The sequence below is a fragment of the Penicillium verrucosum genome, assembly GCF_028828655.1.
Source record: "Penicillium verrucosum strain IBT 35672 chromosome Unknown utg000004l_segment0_segment0, whole genome shotgun sequence".
Taxonomy (NCBI): Eukaryota; Fungi; Ascomycota; class Eurotiomycetes; order Eurotiales; family Aspergillaceae; genus Penicillium; species Penicillium verrucosum.
In genome coordinates this window covers 138,130-159,483 of record NW_026643213.1, presented here as the reverse complement: position 1 = coordinate 159,483, position 21,354 = coordinate 138,130, and the positions used below count along the sequence as shown (strand labels likewise).

The following is a 21,354-nucleotide window of genomic DNA, read 5'->3' as shown; positions in this document are numbered from 1 at the left end:
TTTGCGTATACTGGAGTGGACGGGGTTTTAACCGGGATTCAGTGGATTCGCATGCATCTGCAAGGCTGTACATAATGTGATACAGTCAAGGAGGAAGCACGATCTTAAAAGGGAACGCAACGCATTCGGACGGCTTTCTTTGTAGTTGTGATGCGATCATGAAGACCTTGGGTCGTAAAGGCCTATTTCCTAAAAAGAAAAAAATTTCTTTTTTTCTCGTTTTTGAAAGGATCTAGCAACAGAATGTAGAATGTAATAAATGATCCAATATCTAATGTCTTCAATATTTACAACTTGAAATATTTTGATAGTGTTCTAGCCAAATCAGATAATTGCCAAGGTTGAGATTTTCCATCGCTTATCGATACGGAGAATACGGAGAAAAAAAAGTTTCGGACCTCCAACATACCCTTTCCCAACCACCACATTCTTATTACCACCGTCAAAATGGTGAAAAGAAAGCTTGGAGCCTTGGAAAAGGTCGAGGCTGACCTGTATGTATATCTTGTCTGAACGGGTGCGCCCATGATCAATCGATCAGAGGCTTCAGTCCGTGATGCTAACCTGTTTTTCTTTGCGATTTGCAGGCCCAATTTACAACACAAGATTCGCAGGGATCCCAAGTAAGTTATACCAGGAGATTTTCCATGATCTATTGCACTCGACCGTGGGCTAATTCCCGCTTTGCGCTATTCAGGTCTTATATCGAGGATTTCCGCGCCCAACACTACCAATATGAATCCCACCGTGAGATTTTCATGGCGGCACCCTCATCCGCTACGGATACCGGTGTGATCTCTCTTCGGGACCTCATTGACTTCATTTCCCATGTGGCCGACTGCTATCCGGGGATCTGTAAGGACTTCCCGCAACAGCTCATTGACATGCTCATGCAGCACCACTTGGTGTTGGAGACAGAGTTGCGGGAGAAGCTGGTTGGAAGTTTGGTGCTCTTGAAAAAGAAGGATCTTTTGGATTCAGCAACGTACGAAGACCCCCTACTCTCATTACTTCCCTACTTTTGACTCTAACCGCTACTCCAGACTACTCCACACTCTCTTCCCCCTCCTCATCTCGACACCTAGCAAGACCCTGCGCGCTCTGCTCTTCCAGAAAATTCTCTCTGAGCTGCGAACTGCAAATTCAAAGACCACTAACCACAAGCTGAACCGAACTATGCAAACCGTTCTATTCAACTTGGTCACATCAGACCGCACATCGGCTAAAGGCCTGTGGGCAATCAAAATCACCAGAGAGCTATGGAAGCGCCAAATCTGGACCGAGGCTAAGGCTGTTGAAATCATGAAGGAGGCAGCCTTGTCCCAAAATGAGAAGGTCATCATCGGTGGAGTCCGTTTCTTCTTGGGCGGCGATAAGGAGCGCGAGGAATTGGAGGATGAAGACAGTGACGAAGACGTCAATGTTGGCCAGGTTAAGCACCAACTTACCATCAACAAGAAGACCAGAAAGAAGGCCCGTGTCGCCGAAAAGGCCATCAAAGCGGTCAGGAACAAGGAGCGCAAGAAGGGCAACCCTGCTCCTCTCAACTTCTCCGCGCTTCATTTGCTGCACGATCCCCAGGGATTCGCGGATAACATGTTCTTCAAGCATCTCCAGAACGGCAAGTCCAAGTTGAATTTGGAGCAAAAGCTCCAAGTGCTCCAGCTGGTCTCCCGCCTGGTCGGCTTGCACAAGTTGCACATCATGCCGCTCTACTCTTACTTCCAAAAGTTCCTTACACCACGCCAACCTTCCGTGACTTCATTTTTGGCATCCCTGGCCCAGGCCTCCCATGAATTGGTACCCCCTGATGTCCTTGAGCCTCTAGTTCAGAAGATTGCAAACGAGTTCGTGTCCGAAGCATCTGCAGGTGAAGTTGCGACAGCTGGTCTGAATGCCATTCGTGAAATTTGTGCTCGACAGCCTTTGGCTATTGAAGAGACTCTGTTGCAGGATCTTGTCATGTACAAGAAGAGTAAGGATAAGGGTGTCATGATGGCCTCCAAGGGTCTCCTCAGTCTTTACCGTGATGTTGGTGCGCAGATGCTGAAGAAGCGTGACCGTGGCAAGGAGGCCGCAATGAGTCTGCGCGCTGGCGACAGACAAGAGAGACGTTACGGTGAGCAGGCGGCTGGCGAAATTGAGGGCCTGGAACTCTTGGCCAAGTGGAAAGACGAGGAGCGCCGCAAGAAGAACATCGAGAATGGTCTTCCATCCGATGCCGAAGATAACGAAGAGGAGAATGAGGAAGCCAACTGGGCAGCCTGGAACGTCGAAGATGACGAGGACAGTGATATTGATGGAGAATGGATCAATGTGGAGGAAGATGTTGAAATTGTACTGAGCGACTCCGAGGATGAAGGCAAGCCAGCATCCAAGAAGGCCAAGCAGGAAGAAGAGGCCAAGAAGGACACCGAAAAACAAGTGGATGCCGACAAGGCCATCGATTTCATGAAACTGGCCACCACCCGCATTCTCACACCCGCTGATCTCGCCAAACTTACGGAGCTTCGCGCCCAGGCAGCAGCTGAGGCCACTCTTCCAGGCAACAAGGGCCGCGTCGCTGCCCCGTGGACCTCCCGCCATACCGATGACCCATTGACCGCTGGCGAGATTGAGGGTCTTGCTGCCCTATCTGCCGCCAAGGCCACTCGTGAGGAACGTATTGCCCACGCCAAGGAGGGCAAGGCTGACCGCTCTGAACATATGAGTAAGGAGGCTCGTCGCAAGGAACGCAAGGAGGAGCAAGGAAAGAGTACTACCAACAAGGAGAAGGCTCGCAAGAAGAACTTCCTCATGACGCTGGGTAAGGCGCGTAGCAAGAACAAGAGAAGTTTGGTGGAGACCCGTGCTGTGCTTCGGGCTCATGTCGACCGTGGCAAGAGAGGTGGACGCAGAGGAAACGTTGGCCAGTGATAGGCCTTTTATGTCCCTTAAAAATAATGATTTGTTATATACAGTACATTACTTTTGTTGCAGGCTTGCAGGATAGATTATAAAGAGCATATACTACCCTCGTGAGCATGGTTTTACCACTACATTCGAATTCAACTAGTACCTCAGTATAGAAAGACTACTTTGAAAGACTAGTACAACAGTATCTTTGTATAAAGAAATCCACTAATTCAAAGTAGTAGATTGGCTCTAAGACGCGATGTAAAGTGGGGTGGTAATCTGCGATCAACGCGTACCGCGTTAAGTGGCGGTCCCGTTGCCCGAGCAGCCCTCGAATTTCCTTTTTCCCTTTTTCTTCTCCTTTGCACATTCCACTACGTCACTCCCTACGCATTTAGAGAGAATACTCCCATGAGATCTGAAATCACTTACCTCAAATCTATTCAAACGACATATCTCCCCGGGAGTATCCCAAACCCCTATTCCAAAATGCCCATCCTACCTAGCACCGACTTGTCGAAGCGTCGTCGCTTCCAACCTCCTATCACAACCTTCTTCACATCTGCCTCGGAGCCAGTGTCTTCAGATACACCTACAGTATCGCATCACCACCATTACGCCGCAGAAACATTCTCTGCTCACCCTGTCGTGCCTGCCAAAGTTCAATCCTCACTTCTGTCCGTTGGAATGCGAGTCCGGAAATCTGTCGCAGATGGTTATAGAACCCACATGTCCAACGCAGAACAAAAGGCCCCACTCCATGCACCTGTCGCTCAGACCCCTAGCGCCCAACCTTACCATGGCAGCAGACCTTCTGAGCTGCCGCCGTTTTCTGGGGCTGGTAAATCCTCCTTCAGCCACGATGACTACCTCGTCACCGACGATGGTGACGAATACTCAATCCCATCAAGCAGCCAGGACTCGACTGTGTCATTGCCTTTGGGTGGTCAAAAGCGGGGCTTGGAATTAGATCGTGATATTCTTGTCGATGAGGACGCTGATGAATCATTCAACAATTTCGGCGCACCCATGCGCGAGAACTCATATGGACGAACCATCTTGTCTCCAAACTTGGGCCAGAGCCGACGTATTCTTGCTGTGCGTCAGACCAAGGTTGAACAGCCCACTATGGAGATGGATGATTTCGAGGAAGCTACGTTCCTCCGCCGGCGTGAGGAAGTTGATGCAGAGGATGTGCGGATGTACGGTGCTTAGACTGTTGGTTCTCACTTCTCGTTTTCCTTCTGTTATGAGCCACTGCATGGCATGATCTTTTATTTTCTTTGCTTGTTCCCGGGGCCTGGAATCGGCTTGGTCTCTTTTACCAGACTTTTATTATACCCCCTGTTGTTCCATGCTGTACCATATTGTCTTGTATCATATCTTTTTTTTTCACCTGCAGAGCAGTGAATGTGATTTATCAAGGCCGTTGTTTCATACTTTTAGATTCTACTAATCAGGCTTGTAGCTACCAATAGCGGGGGTAGATGTCATGCTAGCACCTGGAAAATACTCAGTGTAAGTATCCACTGAGCCAGTCACTCTTAAACTAAGACTGAAATAAATAGTAGACAAAAGATCAAGCAACCAATGAACGAGATTAATTATATATATAAAAGAACGGTCACAAGTATTAGACGTGGAATATATCCCTCCGTCCCGAAATATAGTCCTATAGTATTCCAAATCACCAACCTAGCAATCTTGCCCAGTATACTCGAATCTTCAAAAGTCTCGGAAGTCGGAGAGGAGGATTATTATCTGATAGTACCAAAACAGCCTTCTTTTTGCCCATACGATAGTTATCATTGTTGACAACGTTAATGTTATCCTTCAAGGTAGCGCCGAAATCAGTATCAATGTCAATAAGCTGTCCCAACTCAATATCTGGATCTTCTGGCATGTCTTGCTTGAGCGAGTCTCGATTTATTCGATATCGAACGAGAGGATTTATCCAAGTGTCACTGGAGGCCATAGTCTCGATGTATAGGTATTTTAGAGATGAAAAGTGTGAAGTAGAAAGAAGAGATATGTAACTAGGTAATATATAGTTTGTAGTAGTTAACTATATATAACTATATACACATCCGTATATGTACTAACTAGTAGCTAATTGACTTTCTACTTCCATTCTATCGCCGCTTCTGTTTACGGAGTAAAGTAAATCATCGTGATCCATGGGTTATATACCGGACTGCATTTTCATTCCAGGTCATGCTATTAATTACCTACATATGCAGAGTATGTACTGAATTTTAGGCCGATGCCCGATTGGGGTGTAACAGGCCATGCTTAGTAATGCTCAAGTCATGCAGGTGCCCAGGTGCTCTGGAAGGTTCCAACCTTGGAAGGTTAGGCTGAGCAGGTCATCTTAGACTGCGGTGGTGATGGTCTCGGGACCAATGCCTCCTAGGTACTACCTAGTCACATAGTACTAACTAACTAGTACCCGTGCTCTGGGGAAACTTTTGTTTGTATAGTTTGTTTGTATATGTTTGTGCTGTTTAGCTTGAGGCCTAGCTGACAAGACAACTAACTGTTCGGTCTTCTGGGTTCCGAGCTGAGTAATTCATGTCCTAACGTTCCCACCATTGCAGTACTTATAAGCAGACCAATCCTCGATCCTTGATGTCTCTATATCAAACTATCTTCCTCCCACTCAATCATTAATTTACTCGCTATGTCTCTCAAAACCATCACTCTCTGGACCCTCAAGGGCCACGCCGGCGCACCTAATCCCTGGAAGGTCCTCATGATTCTGGAGGAGCTCAAGCTTCCCTACGAGCCCAAATTGGTCGATATGGCCGACGTAAAGAAGGAACCTTACGAGTCTATCAATCCTAACGGTCGCGTTCCCGCCCTCGAGGATCCGAACACCGGAATCACCATCTGGGAATCCGGCGCCATCCTCGAGTACCTGGTGGACACATACGACAAGGAACACACCATCAGCTTCCCCACCGGCTCAAAGGAGTACTACGAAAGCAAGCAGTGGCTACACTACCAGATGTCCGGCCAGGGACCGTACTTTGGGCAGGCCGCCTGGTTTGCGATCTACCATCCCGAGAAGGTGCCCAGTGCTGTCGAGCGCTATATGAACGAGATCCGTCGTGTTTCCGGCGTGCTCGACCGAACCCTCCAGAACAAGGAGTATCTCGTTGGCGGCAGGTACAGCTATGTTGATGCTGCTTTTATGCCGTGGTTTGAGGTAGCTGGGCTTTTCTGGTCGAAGGAAATAGATCTCGAGAAGAACTTCCCGCATGTTAATTCCTGGTTGAACCGTATCAAGGCTCGTCCGGGTGTTGCCAAGACTATTGATGCCAAGGCAATGGCCGCGGCTGCTGCGGAAAGGAAATAAGACAATGTGATGGCGGACGAAGTTCCTAGGTAGAAGGCGAGGGCTTGATTGAATCCAAATACATATTATCTTTTATACCGATGGCGTTTTTCTTGTTTCGTTACTAGTTCTGCTACTAGAGACACCTCGGGGGCTAGAAACAGACAGCGTCTACATCGTTTCCACTTGAAACTCTCTTCTCCACTCTCCCCGGACTTCATTTGATAGGCTCCACTACCCAAATCTCACAGTTTGTTTCTTCACCCATCAAACCACTCCCTGGATGCTTAGAACCTTCTATAAATCCCGTGATGTATCGGAGATACAGAGCATTCTTCAGTCTCGACGGGAGTGGAGAAAGTCCAGTATGATCGCCTGCAGACCTTCTAGATGTCTATAGTGGACACCGTAATGCACCTTTCCGTTATCCCCCAAAGCCTGCTAGATCTAAAAATGGGTTGTTGTTTTTATGGAAGTAAGAGAGAAGTAAAGGAAAGAGCTCGGGGTTGACGTTAGCCGTGCCTGCCTTGAAGTTCCTCAAGGAAAGAGCGTGCACTTGCCTAAACATCCATAACAGCCCTGGACTTATCTTTCACTCTCATCCACAACTCTGCTTATTGAAGTTTGGCGAGCTGAAGGCGACATGAGGGGTATTGTGGTCCACATGCATCAAGCAGCGAGAGAGTGATGCAGTGAGGCTTTGCTTGCTTTTCAGACCTCTCTTTGTCCTCATGGAGCATAAAAGACCCTATGGCGGTAGATAAATTCAACACCTTCATCTATCTCTGTTTCTTCTTCTTGATCTACGTGGATCATCATGTGGTCCATTGAGCAAGGGACTGACATGAATGAAAACTTGATTCATAGATGGTATATATTGAGTAACACTTCGCCTATATAACTAGGTATAACCTAGGAGAGTGTCCATAACGAACAGCCTATTCCCTAGTATCCCAAACGGTGATGATTATAGTGTTGGACTTTCAGGCAAGTTGTCGTGATAGACGCTTGGCCAGCGGATGGATACACACTGGTCATATGGTGGAAATACGATTGAAGAGGAATAATCTCAGATATCTTTTGATGTGCCATCACTAGCCTGGTGGTAGTGACTGGTGTCCATTCCCATGGCTTCTCGAACCACGTGGTCCGGACTGTCTTTGGGACTTTAGTAGATAAGGATGCGGCCTTCCTACAGGTGTTTTTCTTCTTTTTGCAACAATGGCTGAGAGTAACGAAACTCCAGTAAGTCTCATCTTCTGTTGATGGCCGTGTCTTGTGTAGTGCTTCCTCTACTTCATATACAACACCAAACTCCTACTTGTACGAGCGGACCACTCGACAAAGCCAGCATGGCCGGTCTGAGTGGCTCTATGGCTGATGGAAATCCAAGCTTCCATCGATATACACTCTCAATCCCCCTATGCCTTCATTGCAACAGAATTTGCGAGACCCCATTAACTACTGAGATGTGAATATCAACTGACAGCTGTGCCAGGTCATCCCTCAGCCACAATGCTGATATTTGAATAAATATAAGCGAGGAAACCCCCAAGTCTGTGGGGGGCACTCCCCATAGACTACTCTCCAGTCGCTGATCCCGAAATTGGGCCTCGCCATTGAGGAAGCGGAAGCGCTCATCGAATTCCTACCAAATCACCTTAGAATTTGTGGAGGACCGCCCAGCTACCCCCTTGAAGTCCCACGGGGCTAGTGGGCCTAAACAACGACACATCAACAAGTCTGCCTCACCGCGAGTACTATCTATCCAGACCCTTCCTTCTAGGGCCTATGGCCTTCACTAGCTATGGGGGGAGGGGAACCAAGGTTTTTCAAATATCAATCACAGTCAAATAGCTGTCACTATTGCTTCTTATTATTCTTGGTTACGAAGTACTGTGTCGGTTCAACGAGGGATGTTATAGTAGTCTATAAACCTAAGAGATCTATCTACCTAGGTATAAACCAAAAGAACGTCCTTGATGAACTCCCACCGGTAAAGGCGCAACTAAGAAAGCTTTGATCATCCATATTACCTTCATCCCTCGCATTTAGTCTGGGAACTGAGGATACTATCTGTGACATAGAAGGCCAAGTGTACAATTGTCTCTGAACACCATCACTAGTTGAACCTAGACCTTGCTTGGTGTGCATAAACAGCACCGGCAACATCACCAGTGCCTGGAGCATAACCAGTGCCTGCAGCGGTGATGAGAGCCTTTTTAAGCTCTTTGTACTCGGAAGAGGAAAAGGAAGAGGACAAACTAAAACAAGAGCATTATACACCTGGGCACTACTTTATACTTGCATGTGACTTATATGTGACCCTGGAGGGTTGGTACATCTCAGACTATTCCTCCTCCCTCTTCCATAAATTATTCCATAAACTAGAGGATAGTAGAAAAAGGGAGAAAAGAGCAAGTTAGTTATATACATGGATGTTATGTACATGTAGGTACATCATGCATGGTCGCCTAATGCATATGCCTCATGCAAGGCTCCTAGTCGAGATACTATATATTAGAATGCTAGGTTTACTTTTATAAGATAGGATATCAGCATGAAGAACAAAGACCTTGATTGTATCAATCCTCGAGAACAAATGAATTGGAAGATACCGTGAAACGCCATGTACTGTACCCCGGAACGCCATGTGTAAACATTCAAGTCATATCCTCTCAACCAAAGAGATACTTCTGCCAGCTCTGTTTCCAAGGTTTCCAGGTTCCCCCAAACCGATGGTTAATACAAGCATGCTGACTATTGAAGTCCTCCGATCCAGAATGCCGCTGTCCATTACCCCAAGCATTGACCGGTAGAACACACAGCCCTCCCAGGAGCTTTCCGGCCTTCGCTTCGGGGCCCTCAACACAGACCGGTTCTTGAATCCCGTGGAAAGGAGCCCACGTCACACGCTGCATAGACGAAGCCGAAGATGAGAACTTAGCGTCCGCATCCGCAGACTGCTGAACTAATCGATGCGTCGATGGCAATGTTTCCGATAGCACGTCGAGAATCGCATCTGTAAATACGCCCGGACCGGTGATCTCCAGCGTATCCATTTCGTTGTATTTCCCACTCCAGAAATGACTCCCGTCAACTCGCTTCTTCGTATGTGACAGGACACGGACGATGATCTCCCTCAGTAGCGGACTGAACCGTTGTGGCGCATACATCGTGTACTGGATGAAGCCGTAGCGTCGCGCCCAGTGCCAGTCGCGCATCTTCTGTGGCGATGCGAAGGGCTCGTCGATCTCGATCCCCACGACTAGCGAGATATTTGCGTTGATGGTGTTGTCTTTGAAAATGGAATCGTGTAGTGAGGGACAAGATTTGATGCTTCGTGCGGGATATACGTCGATATCTGCGTAGTAGCCGCCATAGTACCATAGAATCAAGTAGCGGAGAAGATCGCCCCGGTGGACGGAGTGTGGGTATGATTTGTAGAGTCGGGCGATGTCTGGGATGGATTCCAGAGTCTCGAAAATGAATTTGTCCGCCCAGTCGGCTTGAACGAGCTTTAAAATAATAAAGTCAGTTGCAGTGGTTATCAAGTTGGTATTTAATTACGAGAAACATAAGTGGTTGAGGTCGTTATTAGTCTTACGTTGTATTTCCATTCCGAGTTCTTTTGTTCGAATTGGATTGAATCATCGCTTCGCTCGTTGACACCTGGTAGCATAATCTGCCACAGTGTGTCTGTCGCGTCCTCATCAGGGTGCATTTTTCTTTCTATCTCCATGGTGCGTAGGGCATTGGACAGGTTGATCTCATATTCATAGTCTGGGTTCGCGCGAAATGTAGACTGGTGAAGATATTGTGGTCGGTCTTCCCCGTTTGAATTCTCATTGCGGGGGTCAAGCCTAGATGTTGGCGTGGGCACGGACTTGAAAAGAATGAAGAGGGTCAGTATCGCGGCCACCAGGACATATTTATGCCGGTTCGGAGAGCCTAGAAACACGCGATTCCTCATGGTGAATGGTGAGAGGACAATCCATAACAGATACAAGACAGGGTACGGAGTAGAAGGGTGAATTTTCTTTGGGCTGTCAGCTTTCACCTTAGATAACCTCGGGAAGGCTTCGTGTCATTGGTTTCAGCTGATTGGTGTAACTGGGATAGACCCTGAATAGGGCTAGTGCTGACTCTGATATTTGGAGATCTAGAGGTAGATAAGACCTATGAATAGGTATTGTGACTCGTTTCTTTGATTTCAAGTTTACTAACCTCCAATATAAGAACATGAGTAGAAGGAATTGGAACATTCTAAGAACATTCCTCCCATGTTTTTAATTGTAGATCGACCTGAGTGGATGTCTTGGCAAAGGTCTTGGCATAATCTTATCGGGGATCTACGGAGCGATAAGGAACTATGGAGCGATAAGGCACAAATAGGAACTCTTCCTGAAAAGCTTGGCTATACTTTGTATAGCATCAGAATGTTTATTTGCTTATTTGATATATTTTAAAATCTGTGTGAATATTATGATTACTGTCTTTTTAATTTATCTAATTCTTTGAATGGCAAATAGGACCCGGATAGGTCGGCACCCGTTTGATACACCTCGATTCTTTCATCTGACCTCAACACCCAAAACGCGTAAACAGCTCACTCGAAATCACGTGCCACAATAGCTAGGCAAGTATTGTTTACATCGGGCAAGCATTAGAACTATCTCTCTTTCTCTTCGACAAGCCTTCGTCCCCAGTCATACCTCACTGTATGTGCTCTCTTCCATAAGGGAGATAGCAACGACTCTACGGGTATGCGTGATCTCTAATAAACGAAATATAAGATGGACATGAGCTTACAATCTCATTTAGCACGATGGAAAACAAATCAAGCAGCGGAGCAGGTGCGGTCCCCGCACAGATCGCAAGACAAATTAGGCAAAACCAAACTCGAGGCCGTACAACAGGACGTTCAGGCGTACCAAACTCCCAGAACAGCACCCACCGATCTGGCCAACACCGCAACCCTATTAGGCCTGGTATGGGCAGCAGCCGCTTCGCCACTGTTCAAGATGACGTGCAAAGCCCCTCTGGCCCTGATCCTATGGAATTTGATCCGATGGATATCGACACTCCTATCCAAGAACCTGCACCAACCACCACCGGAGCTCACACGAATGAACAAACTGGAGAGAATGGAGTTCACCGTCACGTCTTCTACATTCCAATTCGCTCTCGCCCCATGCCGACGCTCGACCTGGACGTGTTGACCGCCGCTCGCACTGAAGTGGCTCACATCCAAAGATCAGGTCTCCCAGTTCTGCAAACCTTGCCCGAGCGACCTGGACCCCATGTCTACATTCGTGTTGACACTGAGCAGCCAAACCGTGACAGTGCACTCACGGATGCCAACCTTCGGATGGGTACCATGCAGGACATGATTCGCGATGGTCTTGGCTGGTTCTCTGGTTTGCCTTACCGCCACCCGCATTTCGAGGTGAAATTCCTTCGCGGTCGACGCCTCTAGATTGAGGCTTTATGACTGAATGAATTTCTGAGCTTTATGAGCATTGTTTCCGGGTGAGAAGTGGGATTGATGAGCTTAGTATGGAAGGTTCAGTGAGAGGGATTTGAGGTACTTTGACAACCAATGTGGTCTTGGGTGAGCAAGATTCGTTAGTTAGACATTGTTCCTGTCGCTCCTTCCGTTCTGTCTCTTCTCTCGTTCTCCTGCCTCTTCTCCCCATTCTTACATTCAGATAGCCACAAATGCTATTCTTAGTGATTTTACTTCATGGGCCATATAAACCTATCTACTTAGCCTACGGGACCGAGAATAGAGTAACCAGTGACGCATTCTAGAGTTCTACAAAGATAACTAGTGAATTTCAAGTGATCCCAAACACCATAGCTTCATAGCTTCTAGAACGCCATGACAAACTCCCGCAATGCAATTCCCATCCAATTCCACCGAAAAACAAAATACTAATCTTCAATCATCCACTGGACGTAACGCCAAGGTAGTCTCCTTCTTCTCATATCCTTGCCAAGCCCGTTCAACAGCCTGGATGGTAGACCAGACCTGCTCACGAGCATGCTTCCGACTGACGCCCTCCTCTAGCAACTTCTCATAAGGCGTATGGACATGTCGAATATGCGCCTCAACAGCCAAGAGGGTCTTTTTCTCGTCGCTGATCATCGCTGTGCGCCCTACACGCCCAGATCCTTTGAGGAAGGCGTGCTCCAGGACGATTTTGAGGGTTTCTTTGGGCATAAGCGGGAATTCGGTCTTTAGGAGTTCTCGCGATTTGGAGAGATCTTTGGCATCGCGAATTTGCACAGCATTGGCGCGTGTTTCTTTGGTTGCGGCGGCTGACTCGAGAACTTCTATGTAGATTTCTTCCGGCACTCGGATTCCCAGGGTTCTTTTGCCTGTGCGGTTCTGGGGCTGTTAGCGGTCCTTTTCTTGACTTGAAACTGGTGGTTTGGGTGAGGATTTACGTAAACAACATAGACAGTTCGCTCGGACTCCTTGGTCTTACTGCGGCAGTGTCGAGTGATGTAGACATCGCCCTTGGGGACTAGAACGTAGCCATCTGGCATAGGTACTTGCTCAACAATGTTCTGGGATACATGTTTAGCGGAGTATTCTTCAATATCAATACAGCTCAAACTCACCTTTTCAAGTGGATCATCAGAGACAGGAATGAGTGCGGCCCATGTTTTCTTGGGTTTCCGACGCCTCGTCTCGTTGAGTACTTCGGCGAGCGGTTGGTCTGGCGAGCCTCCATCTATCGGACGTGCGTGACCTTCGCGAGTGCGGACACCACGGTTCCTCTTTCTCATGCGTGGCTTGCGTTTGCGAACTTTGGGTTTAGTTGTTGGTGCCATGTTGAGTGTTCATGGAGCCAAGGAGGTTGCTGAGTTGATGGATGACACGGTGGTGAGATGCCACTCGCACGTCGATTCCATTTAGGGAGACCCTCTGGCAGCACTGAGATCTGATTGTTGTTCGATGTTATTTTTGGATCTGAAACACTTTGGGGGCTTTGATACTTCCACCGTTTACGGTCAAAGCAGATCAGGAACGGTGGCTGTGGCTCTGTGGCTCTGTGGCTGTGGGGAACCTTGCTTTGGTGCCTGGATAATAAGGCATTCAATATGCACCAAGAACAGTTTGTCTTTCTGGCATCTACGGAGTATAAGAAATCAATTATGATTACACGTGTACATTTTGATACCACAATTCATACTTGAACTACTACAAAATATAGATACATAGGCGATTTCTGGTTTCCACCTTAGAACCCGGCTCGTATTACTCTTTGAGACGAACTGGATACATCTACTCTCCAAAAGTACAAGTAGGATCCCGATATATTGTCGTTGATTATACGGAGTAGACCAGGTGTGAATGGACTAGTCCAATATGGTGATATCACACACGAGATCAGCATAAACTGGAGAACCGATTGTCCGGGGCTCATTGGTCGGATCCATCCCCCTAGAGACAGATTTTATGGACTAAGATTAGGATCATCAGATCTCTAGAGTGTGAGATCGGGGTTACGTTTTTGTTGAAGGTCTAATCCAAGACACTCTCGGATGTCCTCCATATGTTGTATCTAATGTCGCCATACTTCGTGCGGGGCATACAATATAGATAATCGTCACCAGAGTCAAGATAAAGCGAGTATGGGGAAAAGGCGTGGAGCATGGAGCAACTAATATAATATTTGGACAAAGAGACGCCAAGGCGGGTTCACTAGGGGCTTAGCTCAATCCTGACTATCCCAGACGAACACGGGGTTGAATTTCCCCCTTTCATCCACGAGGGGGTTCTCAAGGTGGAATATCTGAGACTATGAAGGTTGAAGGTTGAAGGTTGAAGCTCCGAATCTCCAAATCTCCAATAATGGCTTCACTCATACTCCGTACAACATGCAACATACAACATTGCAGGTACAACACACATAACTATATCGCATGTCCGAAGACTCCACAGCTCATATGTTGTCATTGGTGAGATTGGTCTTTGATCTCACTGCCTAGAAAGGCTGGACCGGAATCCCCGACGGCTCTTGTCGAGTACTATTGTAGGTCTAGATCGACAGACAAGGGGAAGAAGGTCTGACTTAGAACACCCCAGTATGATTCATATTTCTGTTCCTGCATGAAGCACAACATACAACATACATCCAGATGTTGTATATGTTGTACTCCGTACATACTAGGAACATTGAAGACCGGAAGATGAAAGAGCTGTGGATCAGTGGATTCTGTTGGAAAATCAAATAAAAAAAAGCCGAGTCTCTAACGAGAGTCCCCACGTAAAAAAGAAATAAAAAATACAAAAAAGAGGATTAAAAAAAAGGGTATTTTTCATTTGAGTGAAAGAAAAAAAATGACAAACAGAGCAAAAGGAAAACATCTCTCTCTCTCTCTCTCTGTCTCTCCTCTCTCCAACTCCTCCTTCCAATACCCCCATTCCTCCCTTTATAAAACTCTACACACACAATATGAATTAACTAATGATCTTACTTGTTATCTCCAATCTCTGTCATTCTCAATCAATTTAAAGTTGCCTGGCAGCTTGATCTTCAATGGTTACTGGGTCTGTGTTGCTGACATGAGTTGGGATCACCCTGTCCACAGGTATGCATCTCCCTTGACAGACCCCCTTGTGTGGGGGGTATCACATTTGTAGTCTTGGATTCTTTTTTTTTTTTTTACCAATCTATACTACATATCTATGTGAAAAGAAAAAAGACGCTCATGGATTCGTTTATGTTTAGCTTCAGCTATCCTAACGGTGAACCTCAAACTCCAACGAGGACTCCGAACACCTTCGACTCGTTTCACACCCCAAAACTCGAATCTAGCTTTTTTGACCCCCGGGTGACCTGGGATACCTCCGATCCATATGCCTCCAGCCCGGAGCTCCTTCGCACGCCGCAAAAGTTCGGTCTAGGCTCGTCGAATTCACTGAAAGGTCACAATGGGGAGACGACTGGTTACAGGGGGAGATCTTCGGACCAAACCGATACGGCCAGACGCATTCGCTCGGTGAAGCCTCTTCCGACTATGGGCGAGGAATACCCTCGGACAGTGGGGTCGGCCAAATCAGCAGCCTCAATGCAAACACCGCCGCCGACAAGTGCATCAAGACGAAAAATCCCCGAGTTTGACCAGCCCGATGGACATACACAAGGAGCAACGCCGGGCATGGGAGGTCATTTGGAAACACCCAGTCGTCTTCTCGGAGCGTCTCCTCGAATGTTCGGCAACCTCCAGTCGTCGCCCGATCTTTTTCAGTTGGCTTCATTGGATCCCACGGGCTCGCCTTTCTTCCCACAGCAACGACTTTTCTGGGATCATGATCTAGACAATACAGTGAGCGAGGTTCCCTTACCTAGCAACGAGACCAATGTCAATGCTCGTCAGACTTCTGCCTTTACAAACACACATCAAATCCCCCAATTACCAACCATTAGTGGTTCAATTCCCGACTTTGGCAACGGCTTTGGAATTTCAGCACCACCACCCACTGATGCTGCCCTATTTCCTGCGCCGTTCTCGACCTCTCCCCGGCTTCCGGTCACCAAGGCTGAGGATCCGGCTCTGTTTCTCAGCTCCCCTGCTCGGAGATTCGGAGGGCCTCAAATGACACCAGAGACACGGTCTCTTCGCGGCCTTCGACAACCCTATCACCACCAGGCAGAAGAGTCAAGGCGGGAGGAGCTTATTCGTTCGCAGGCACCAGATGGCCACCGATCTGATCCTTTTACTGCCTTCCCGAGCGAGAGCGACGAGGAGGATGACGACTACACACCGAGGGGAATACGACCAGGTCTAACCCGTAGTATGACCCATAACGGCCTGCCTAGCTCCTCCCGGCAGCTCAGTCAACCTGGGGGTTTGATGGCATCCACCAGTGGAATCCGCAAGAGCCCATGTAAAGGGCGTTCGTCTCCAGCGAAGCCCATGCGTCCAGCCCCCTTGACACGATCTAGTTCGACGGCCACCGGCTCCTTGACGCGCTCGTCGTCTGTAGTGCTTCGCATCGGTCGAGATGGCCGTGCAAAGGCTGAAATGGAGCCACTCAGTGAGACTCCTACAGGGTTGACTGACCCCCTGACCGGGATTGATCTGGATGGCTCTACAACCGAGAGTGAATCAGACCCAGCCGAGTTCTCGGAATATCCCGTGTTGCATCGCGCTCAGTCGTCCTTTTCGCTTTATGACAGCTCAAGGCGTCCACTATCCCGGAGTGATTCAGGCTCCCGGCCTCCTTCAAAGGGCTCCTATGCTTCCACCGTCGGTTCATCACACTCGGGTCGGATGTCACCCTGGGCTGGCTCTTCTAGGGGAGGCGGGCGAGCAACGTATCGTGGATCTCCTGATATTAAGCGGACACCCAAACGGCATTCCTCTCTGCTGCACTCGGACTCGACATATACTCGGAGTAGCGTAGCATCAGACTTGTTGCCCGGCGAGGAGGACGAAAGTGGTGATGCTCAATCTGCGCTCCGACAGGTTCTTAAAGAACGTGGCCGGGGACCAAGACCCGCCGCGAACGCGTTTGGCAACCGACTTTCTCGATCATCACATACCTTCACTCATCTCCGCTCATCACCACCCCGCCTTGGCAGTGATTTTGACATACATCCCCGCCACAATGCTTCTCCCACGACCTTGACCGACCCTGACCTGGCAACCCCCAGCACAGACCGTCACAGCAACCCCAGTAACGGTACACGATGTGTCTGTCGCTCGATGGATAACGGTGGTCATCTCATGATTCAATGGTGAGTCCCAGTCTCCATCGGCGTTGATTCCAAAGTTGATTGTACTAACTTTCCCAGTGAGTCGTGTACACATTGGCTGCATACCAGATGTGTTGGATTGGAGCGTGCAAACCTGCCCTCTGTCTATGTCTGTGTGTTTTGTGCCCAAACACCATCCCGCCAAAACCGTGCCCGGACAACTTATGTCCCCATGGAGCAAGCCCCTCCCTCTCCCTTGGCCCACAAGTCATTCCGCCTCCGGTAACCCCGGTGCGTTGGCTACCGTCTTGGATACATATATGTCTTGGAAAGACCTTGTGTGATTCATCCCCTATCCGGGCTCTTTTATACTCTGCATTAGCCGGGCCACCCTGCCCCATCTCATAATCGCCCTTCTCAGAACCCCTCCTGAGACCCCATTACCCACCTTATGATACCTATGTACTATTCCCTCACAACCCTGGACAAAACCAGAATAGAATCATTTCAATACTTCCCCGCACATCTTCGCTTATGTTGTAAAACTGCAGAACTCCCCGCATATCGGGGTAGCGAACCGGTCTCGGGAGAGGAGCCGGCCCGGGTTGTCTACCTAACCCCAAGAAGACCCGGCTGATTTAGTTTTATAATAGCCCATCCCTCTTCCTTGATCGCTCAATTGTATGCCGCTTAGTCTGCTGCCTAGGTAATTGACCGAACCTCACTGTGTTTGCCGTTCCAAAAAGAGGAAAAAGAAAAAGAAAATCCTTAACAGGTACCGGAGATTATATAGATCGGACTGCACTCTGATTGGCCCACCCACACTTATCGGCTCACCGCCTGTTTTTTATCGAAAAAGTGCTTTTCTCCCCGCAGAGTCAGAGTGCCCTCCCTCTTTTTTTTTGCGCGCCATTCATTTCTCTTTGGTCTCACTCCAGTTTGTGCTTCGTCATTCATTCGCTCCAATGTCTGCCTCTCTCCCTGGCAGTCGGGACCTTCCCCCGTCGCAATATGACCTGAAGACCTATTGGGGTCGCGTGCGCCATGCTGCCGATATTGCTGATCCTCGGTAAGTTCACAGAGACGAAGATTGGTCTCACTGAGAGGGTTGTCCAACATATACTAATCATGTCAATTATATTAGAACTCTATTCGTTTCGCCCACCGGTCTTGAAGGCGCCAAAAGCCTCATTGCTTCTTACAAGCAGAACCGCATCCCGGGCATGACTCCGGAGTTGTGGTCGGCGAAGAAAGTGGTTGACGCGACATTACACCCTGGTATGGATTCGTCCAATCTTATAAAATAGCCGTTTGCTAACTCATGACCGACCAGATACTGGAACGCCCGTTTTCTTGCCCTTCCGCATGTCGTGCTATGTGCTCACGAACTTGGTCGTCACAGCAGGCATGTTGACCCCAGGATTGCAGGTGAGCGTCTTTCCACATATATCTGATTTTACACTCGGAGAAGTATACTGACAATATAGACAACCGGCACCCTCCTCTGGCAAATCGGTAACCAGTCCCTCAACGTCGCGGTCAACAACGCAAACGCAAACAAATCCACCCCTCTCTCCTTGTCGCAAATCGGCAAGTCATATCTCATGGCCGTCTCAGCCTCCTGCTCCGTCGCTGTCGGCCTGAACGCCCTTGTCCCCCGCCTCAAGAGCATCACCCCAAACACCCGCCTCATCCTCTCCCGTCTTGTCCCCTTCGCCGCTGTCGCCTCCGCCTCCGCCCTGAACGTCTTCCTCATGCGCGGCGAGGAAATCCGTCAGGGTATTGATATCTACCCCGTCCTGTCAGAGGCTGAGCGTGCCAAGCGTGAGCTCAGCGAGGACGCTGGGCCAGTTCAGAGCATCGGAAAGAGCAAGAAGGCTGCTACCCTCGCCGTCGGTGAGACGGCTATCTCCCGTGTCCTGAACGCTACACCTATCATGGTCCTACCGCCGCTGATTCTCGTTCGTCTCGAGAAAACGAACTGGCTCCGTGCCCGTCCCCGTATGGTCATGCCTATTAACTTGGCGCTCATTCTGGGTACTTCCATCTTTGCACTGCCGCTTGCACTCGCTGCGTTCCCGTCTCGCCAGGCTATCAGTGTTGATAGCCTTGAAGAGGAGTTCCGGGGTCGTGGTGGTGATCTCGGAATGGTGGAGTTCAATCGCGGAATGTAAGTTTTGGATCTTCGGCGTTCCGCAGCGTGCATATTACATTGTCTTTGCATAGGTCAGAGAATTAAATAGACCGGGTTTTTCCGTTTAAATGTCAATACTATTGTTGTCCGTTATAAAACCATTCAATATAGAGCAGGCACCACTCTACCCTTAAGAATCCTCTCAGCCCGTTCTGCAATATCCAGCAATTCATCGTCCCCCCAACGCCGGCCCATCAGCTCCAATCCAACAGGAACACCAAGCACAGCAGACGCAGTCGCAGGGCTCCGCCCAGCTACATTCCCCATATTAGTACAATACTAAACATTGAATGGAATCACCTACCGGGAATACAAATAGCAGGCCTCCCCGTCAACGCAGCTAAAACGCCATTCCGTCCAGACTGCGTCTTCGCACCGATCTTCACAGCAAGCTGTCTCTGGTGCGGATATACCAGCGCGTCGATATCATATTTATCGAAACATTGCTTCACAGACTTTTTGAGAGTAGCAATATGCTCCAGTCGACTTCGGTATGCCTCGCTCGTCAGTGAAAATGTCTCTGGATCCTCCAGTGCCGCAGAGAAAACATGCGTCATGGCTTGTAGATCGAACTCGCCGCTCTGGGCAATAGATTCCAGTGATCGGTGGGGTGTCGACGAAACAATTGGCGACTGCAGGAACTCGTCGAGATAGTGCTTGAATTCAAAAGCCTGCGTATCCCCCTTCGCAAGCAAAGCTCCATAACTCCAATCAGGATGACTGCGTGCAATAGATACCAAGGTAATATCCCCATCTTGCTCACGTATCGAATCCAAACTCGACCGCATAATATCCTGCACCGTCTTGTTCTCCGCGATATACTCCGATTCCACACTTCCATCTCCATGCACTTCGGGCGAGAAATAATCCTCCAATACTCCAATTCGAACTGGACGACCACTCCCTACCCCTTCACATCCCACCTCCAAACACCCTCCCTCCTCCTCATCATCACCCTTCATAACCTCATACAGAATCCTCACATCCCCAACACTCCTCCCCATCGGCCCAGCAACATCCTGCGTCCGCGAAACAGGCACAATCCCAACACACGACACCCTCCCCGTCGACGGTCTGAACCCGACAATCCCACACGCAGACGCAGGTGATCGCAGCGAGTTCATCGTGTCCGTCCCGCACCCCGCGAGTCCGAAATTCGCCGCTAGCGCCGCGCCTGTCCCGCCGGAGGATCCGCCCGGTGTGCGGGTCCTGTCGTATGGGTTCAGCGTTTGTCCGCCCAGCGATGAGAGGGTTATTCCTTGCAAAGCGAATTCGTGGAGGTTGGCTTTTGCTAGGATTATTGCTCCTGCTGCGCGTAGCTGTGAGACGACTTCGCTGTCGGCTTTTGTCTGGATTGTTTTCAGGGCTTGCACGCCGGCGCTTGTTGGTAGTTCTGATGTGCTGTAGTTGTCTTTTAGGATTATGGGCACGCTGTGTAATGGTGGGTATGGTTTGTTGGTTTGGTTGAATGTGACTGTTTCGGTGGCTTTTGATATGGCGGTTTCTAGGGCTGTGCTGTTTATCGTGATGAGGGATTTGAGGGTCCCGTCGTGTTGCTTGATTGCGGAGAGGTATTTGTTTACCAGCTCCGGGCCGATCGAGGGGTCTATACGGAGTAGGTCATGGAATTTGGTGATTGTCATCTCTTCTGTTTGCCATGCTGGAGAGTCCATGGTGTTTGTTGATGTTGAGTTGAATAGAGGGGGGATTCAATGTTGGTGTTGGGAGTTCCCCGGATGTTGAGCTGGTGATTGACTCAATTCACCCACGCCATATGGAATCAAGTCTTGCTAAATACAGAATTGGAAATGTTAATTGTAACCGAAGTGATCTTCTCACTTCGATATAAAATGCATATATGTATACCCCTCAGTGGACACGACTTCGGACCGGAATAACTCCGATGTATACAAAAAAAAAAAAGAGAAACCGAGACGAATGGCCGAGCCAATGTACAAATCTGAGCGAAAATTAGAAAGTTGAAACGAAGGAAAACACATATATACACACACCATACGGTTAACAAATGGACGCCACAAACAATCAAATGGTATAATCATCCAGACTTAGCCTAAACCCTCCAGGGCTCCCAAAGCCGGATTCCATAAAAACAGGACAAAGCAGAATAACATGTAACCGGCGCCTTTAAGAATGGGATAGAAGGATAGATAAAAGCAGATAAAAGACCGGGTAGTGTCGGGGGAATAGGT

At 48.7% G+C, this 21,354-nt stretch overlaps 10 protein-coding genes across 10 annotated transcripts; 6 read left to right on the top strand and 4 right to left on the bottom strand.

Annotated features, from left to right (window-relative positions):
• Positions 1-447: 447 nt before the first annotated feature.
• On the top strand, positions 448-2,916 carry N7516_009545 (SDA1 family protein; the record flags this gene model as incomplete). The annotated part of the gene is made up of 4 exons (XM_057222264.1): positions 448-494; positions 588-623; positions 698-985; positions 1,044-2,916. 4 exons carry the CDS (start codon positions 448-450, stop codon positions 2,914-2,916), a joined length of 2,244 nt encoding a protein of 747 aa, XP_057069485.1.
• Positions 2,917-3,384: 468 nt separating this feature from the next.
• On the top strand, positions 3,385-4,110 carry N7516_009544 (uncharacterized protein; the record flags this gene model as incomplete). Its single annotated transcript, XM_057222263.1, has 1 exon — positions 3,385-4,110. One exon carries the CDS (start codon positions 3,385-3,387, stop codon positions 4,108-4,110), a length of 726 nt encoding a protein of 241 aa, XP_057069484.1.
• A 472-nt stretch (positions 4,111-4,582) lies between these two features.
• On the bottom strand, positions 4,583-4,870 carry N7516_009543 (uncharacterized protein; the record flags this gene model as incomplete). The annotated part of the gene is made up of 1 exon (XM_057222262.1): positions 4,583-4,870. The coding sequence occupies one exon, from the start codon at positions 4,868-4,870 to the stop codon at positions 4,583-4,585; it is 288 nt and encodes a 95-aa protein (XP_057069483.1).
• Positions 4,871-5,575: 705 nt separating this feature from the next.
• N7516_009542 (glutathione S-transferase family protein) lies at positions 5,576-6,253 on the top strand (the record flags this gene model as incomplete). The annotated part of the gene is made up of 1 exon (XM_057222261.1): positions 5,576-6,253. One exon carries the CDS (start codon positions 5,576-5,578, stop codon positions 6,251-6,253), a length of 678 nt encoding a protein of 225 aa, XP_057069482.1.
• A 2,657-nt stretch (positions 6,254-8,910) lies between these two features.
• Positions 8,911-10,205, bottom strand: N7516_009541 (uncharacterized protein; the record flags this gene model as incomplete). The annotated part of the gene is made up of 2 exons (XM_057222260.1): positions 8,911-9,750; positions 9,840-10,205. 2 exons carry the CDS (start codon positions 10,203-10,205, stop codon positions 8,911-8,913), a joined length of 1,206 nt encoding a protein of 401 aa, XP_057069481.1.
• An 855-nt stretch (positions 10,206-11,060) lies between these two features.
• On the top strand, positions 11,061-11,711 carry N7516_009540 (uncharacterized protein; the record flags this gene model as incomplete). Its single annotated transcript, XM_057222259.1, has 1 exon — positions 11,061-11,711. The coding sequence occupies one exon, from the start codon at positions 11,061-11,063 to the stop codon at positions 11,709-11,711; it is 651 nt and encodes a 216-aa protein (XP_057069480.1).
• Positions 11,712-12,176: 465 nt separating this feature from the next.
• N7516_009539 (DUF2293 domain-containing protein) lies at positions 12,177-13,075 on the bottom strand (the record flags this gene model as incomplete). The annotated part of the gene is made up of 3 exons (XM_057222258.1): positions 12,177-12,626; positions 12,686-12,808; positions 12,863-13,075. 3 exons carry the CDS (start codon positions 13,073-13,075, stop codon positions 12,177-12,179), a joined length of 786 nt encoding a protein of 261 aa, XP_057069479.1.
• A 1,884-nt stretch (positions 13,076-14,959) lies between these two features.
• On the top strand, positions 14,960-17,236 carry N7516_009538 (PHD finger domain protein; the record flags this gene model as incomplete). The annotated part of the gene is made up of 2 exons (XM_057222257.1): positions 14,960-16,992; positions 17,050-17,236. 2 exons carry the CDS (start codon positions 14,960-14,962, stop codon positions 17,234-17,236), a joined length of 2,220 nt encoding a protein of 739 aa, XP_057069478.1.
• Positions 17,237-17,915: 679 nt separating this feature from the next.
• N7516_009537 (sideroflexin family transporter) lies at positions 17,916-19,124 on the top strand (the record flags this gene model as incomplete). The annotated part of the gene is made up of 4 exons (XM_057222256.1): positions 17,916-18,019; positions 18,095-18,228; positions 18,284-18,378; positions 18,438-19,124. The coding sequence occupies 4 exons, from the start codon at positions 17,916-17,918 to the stop codon at positions 19,122-19,124; spliced, it is 1,020 nt and encodes a 339-aa protein (XP_057069477.1).
• A 122-nt stretch (positions 19,125-19,246) lies between these two features.
• On the bottom strand, positions 19,247-20,817 carry N7516_009536 (amidase; the record flags this gene model as incomplete). The annotated part of the gene is made up of 2 exons (XM_057222255.1): positions 19,247-19,398; positions 19,449-20,817. The coding sequence occupies 2 exons, from the start codon at positions 20,815-20,817 to the stop codon at positions 19,247-19,249; spliced, it is 1,521 nt and encodes a 506-aa protein (XP_057069476.1).
• Positions 20,818-21,354: the final 537 nt, after the last annotated feature.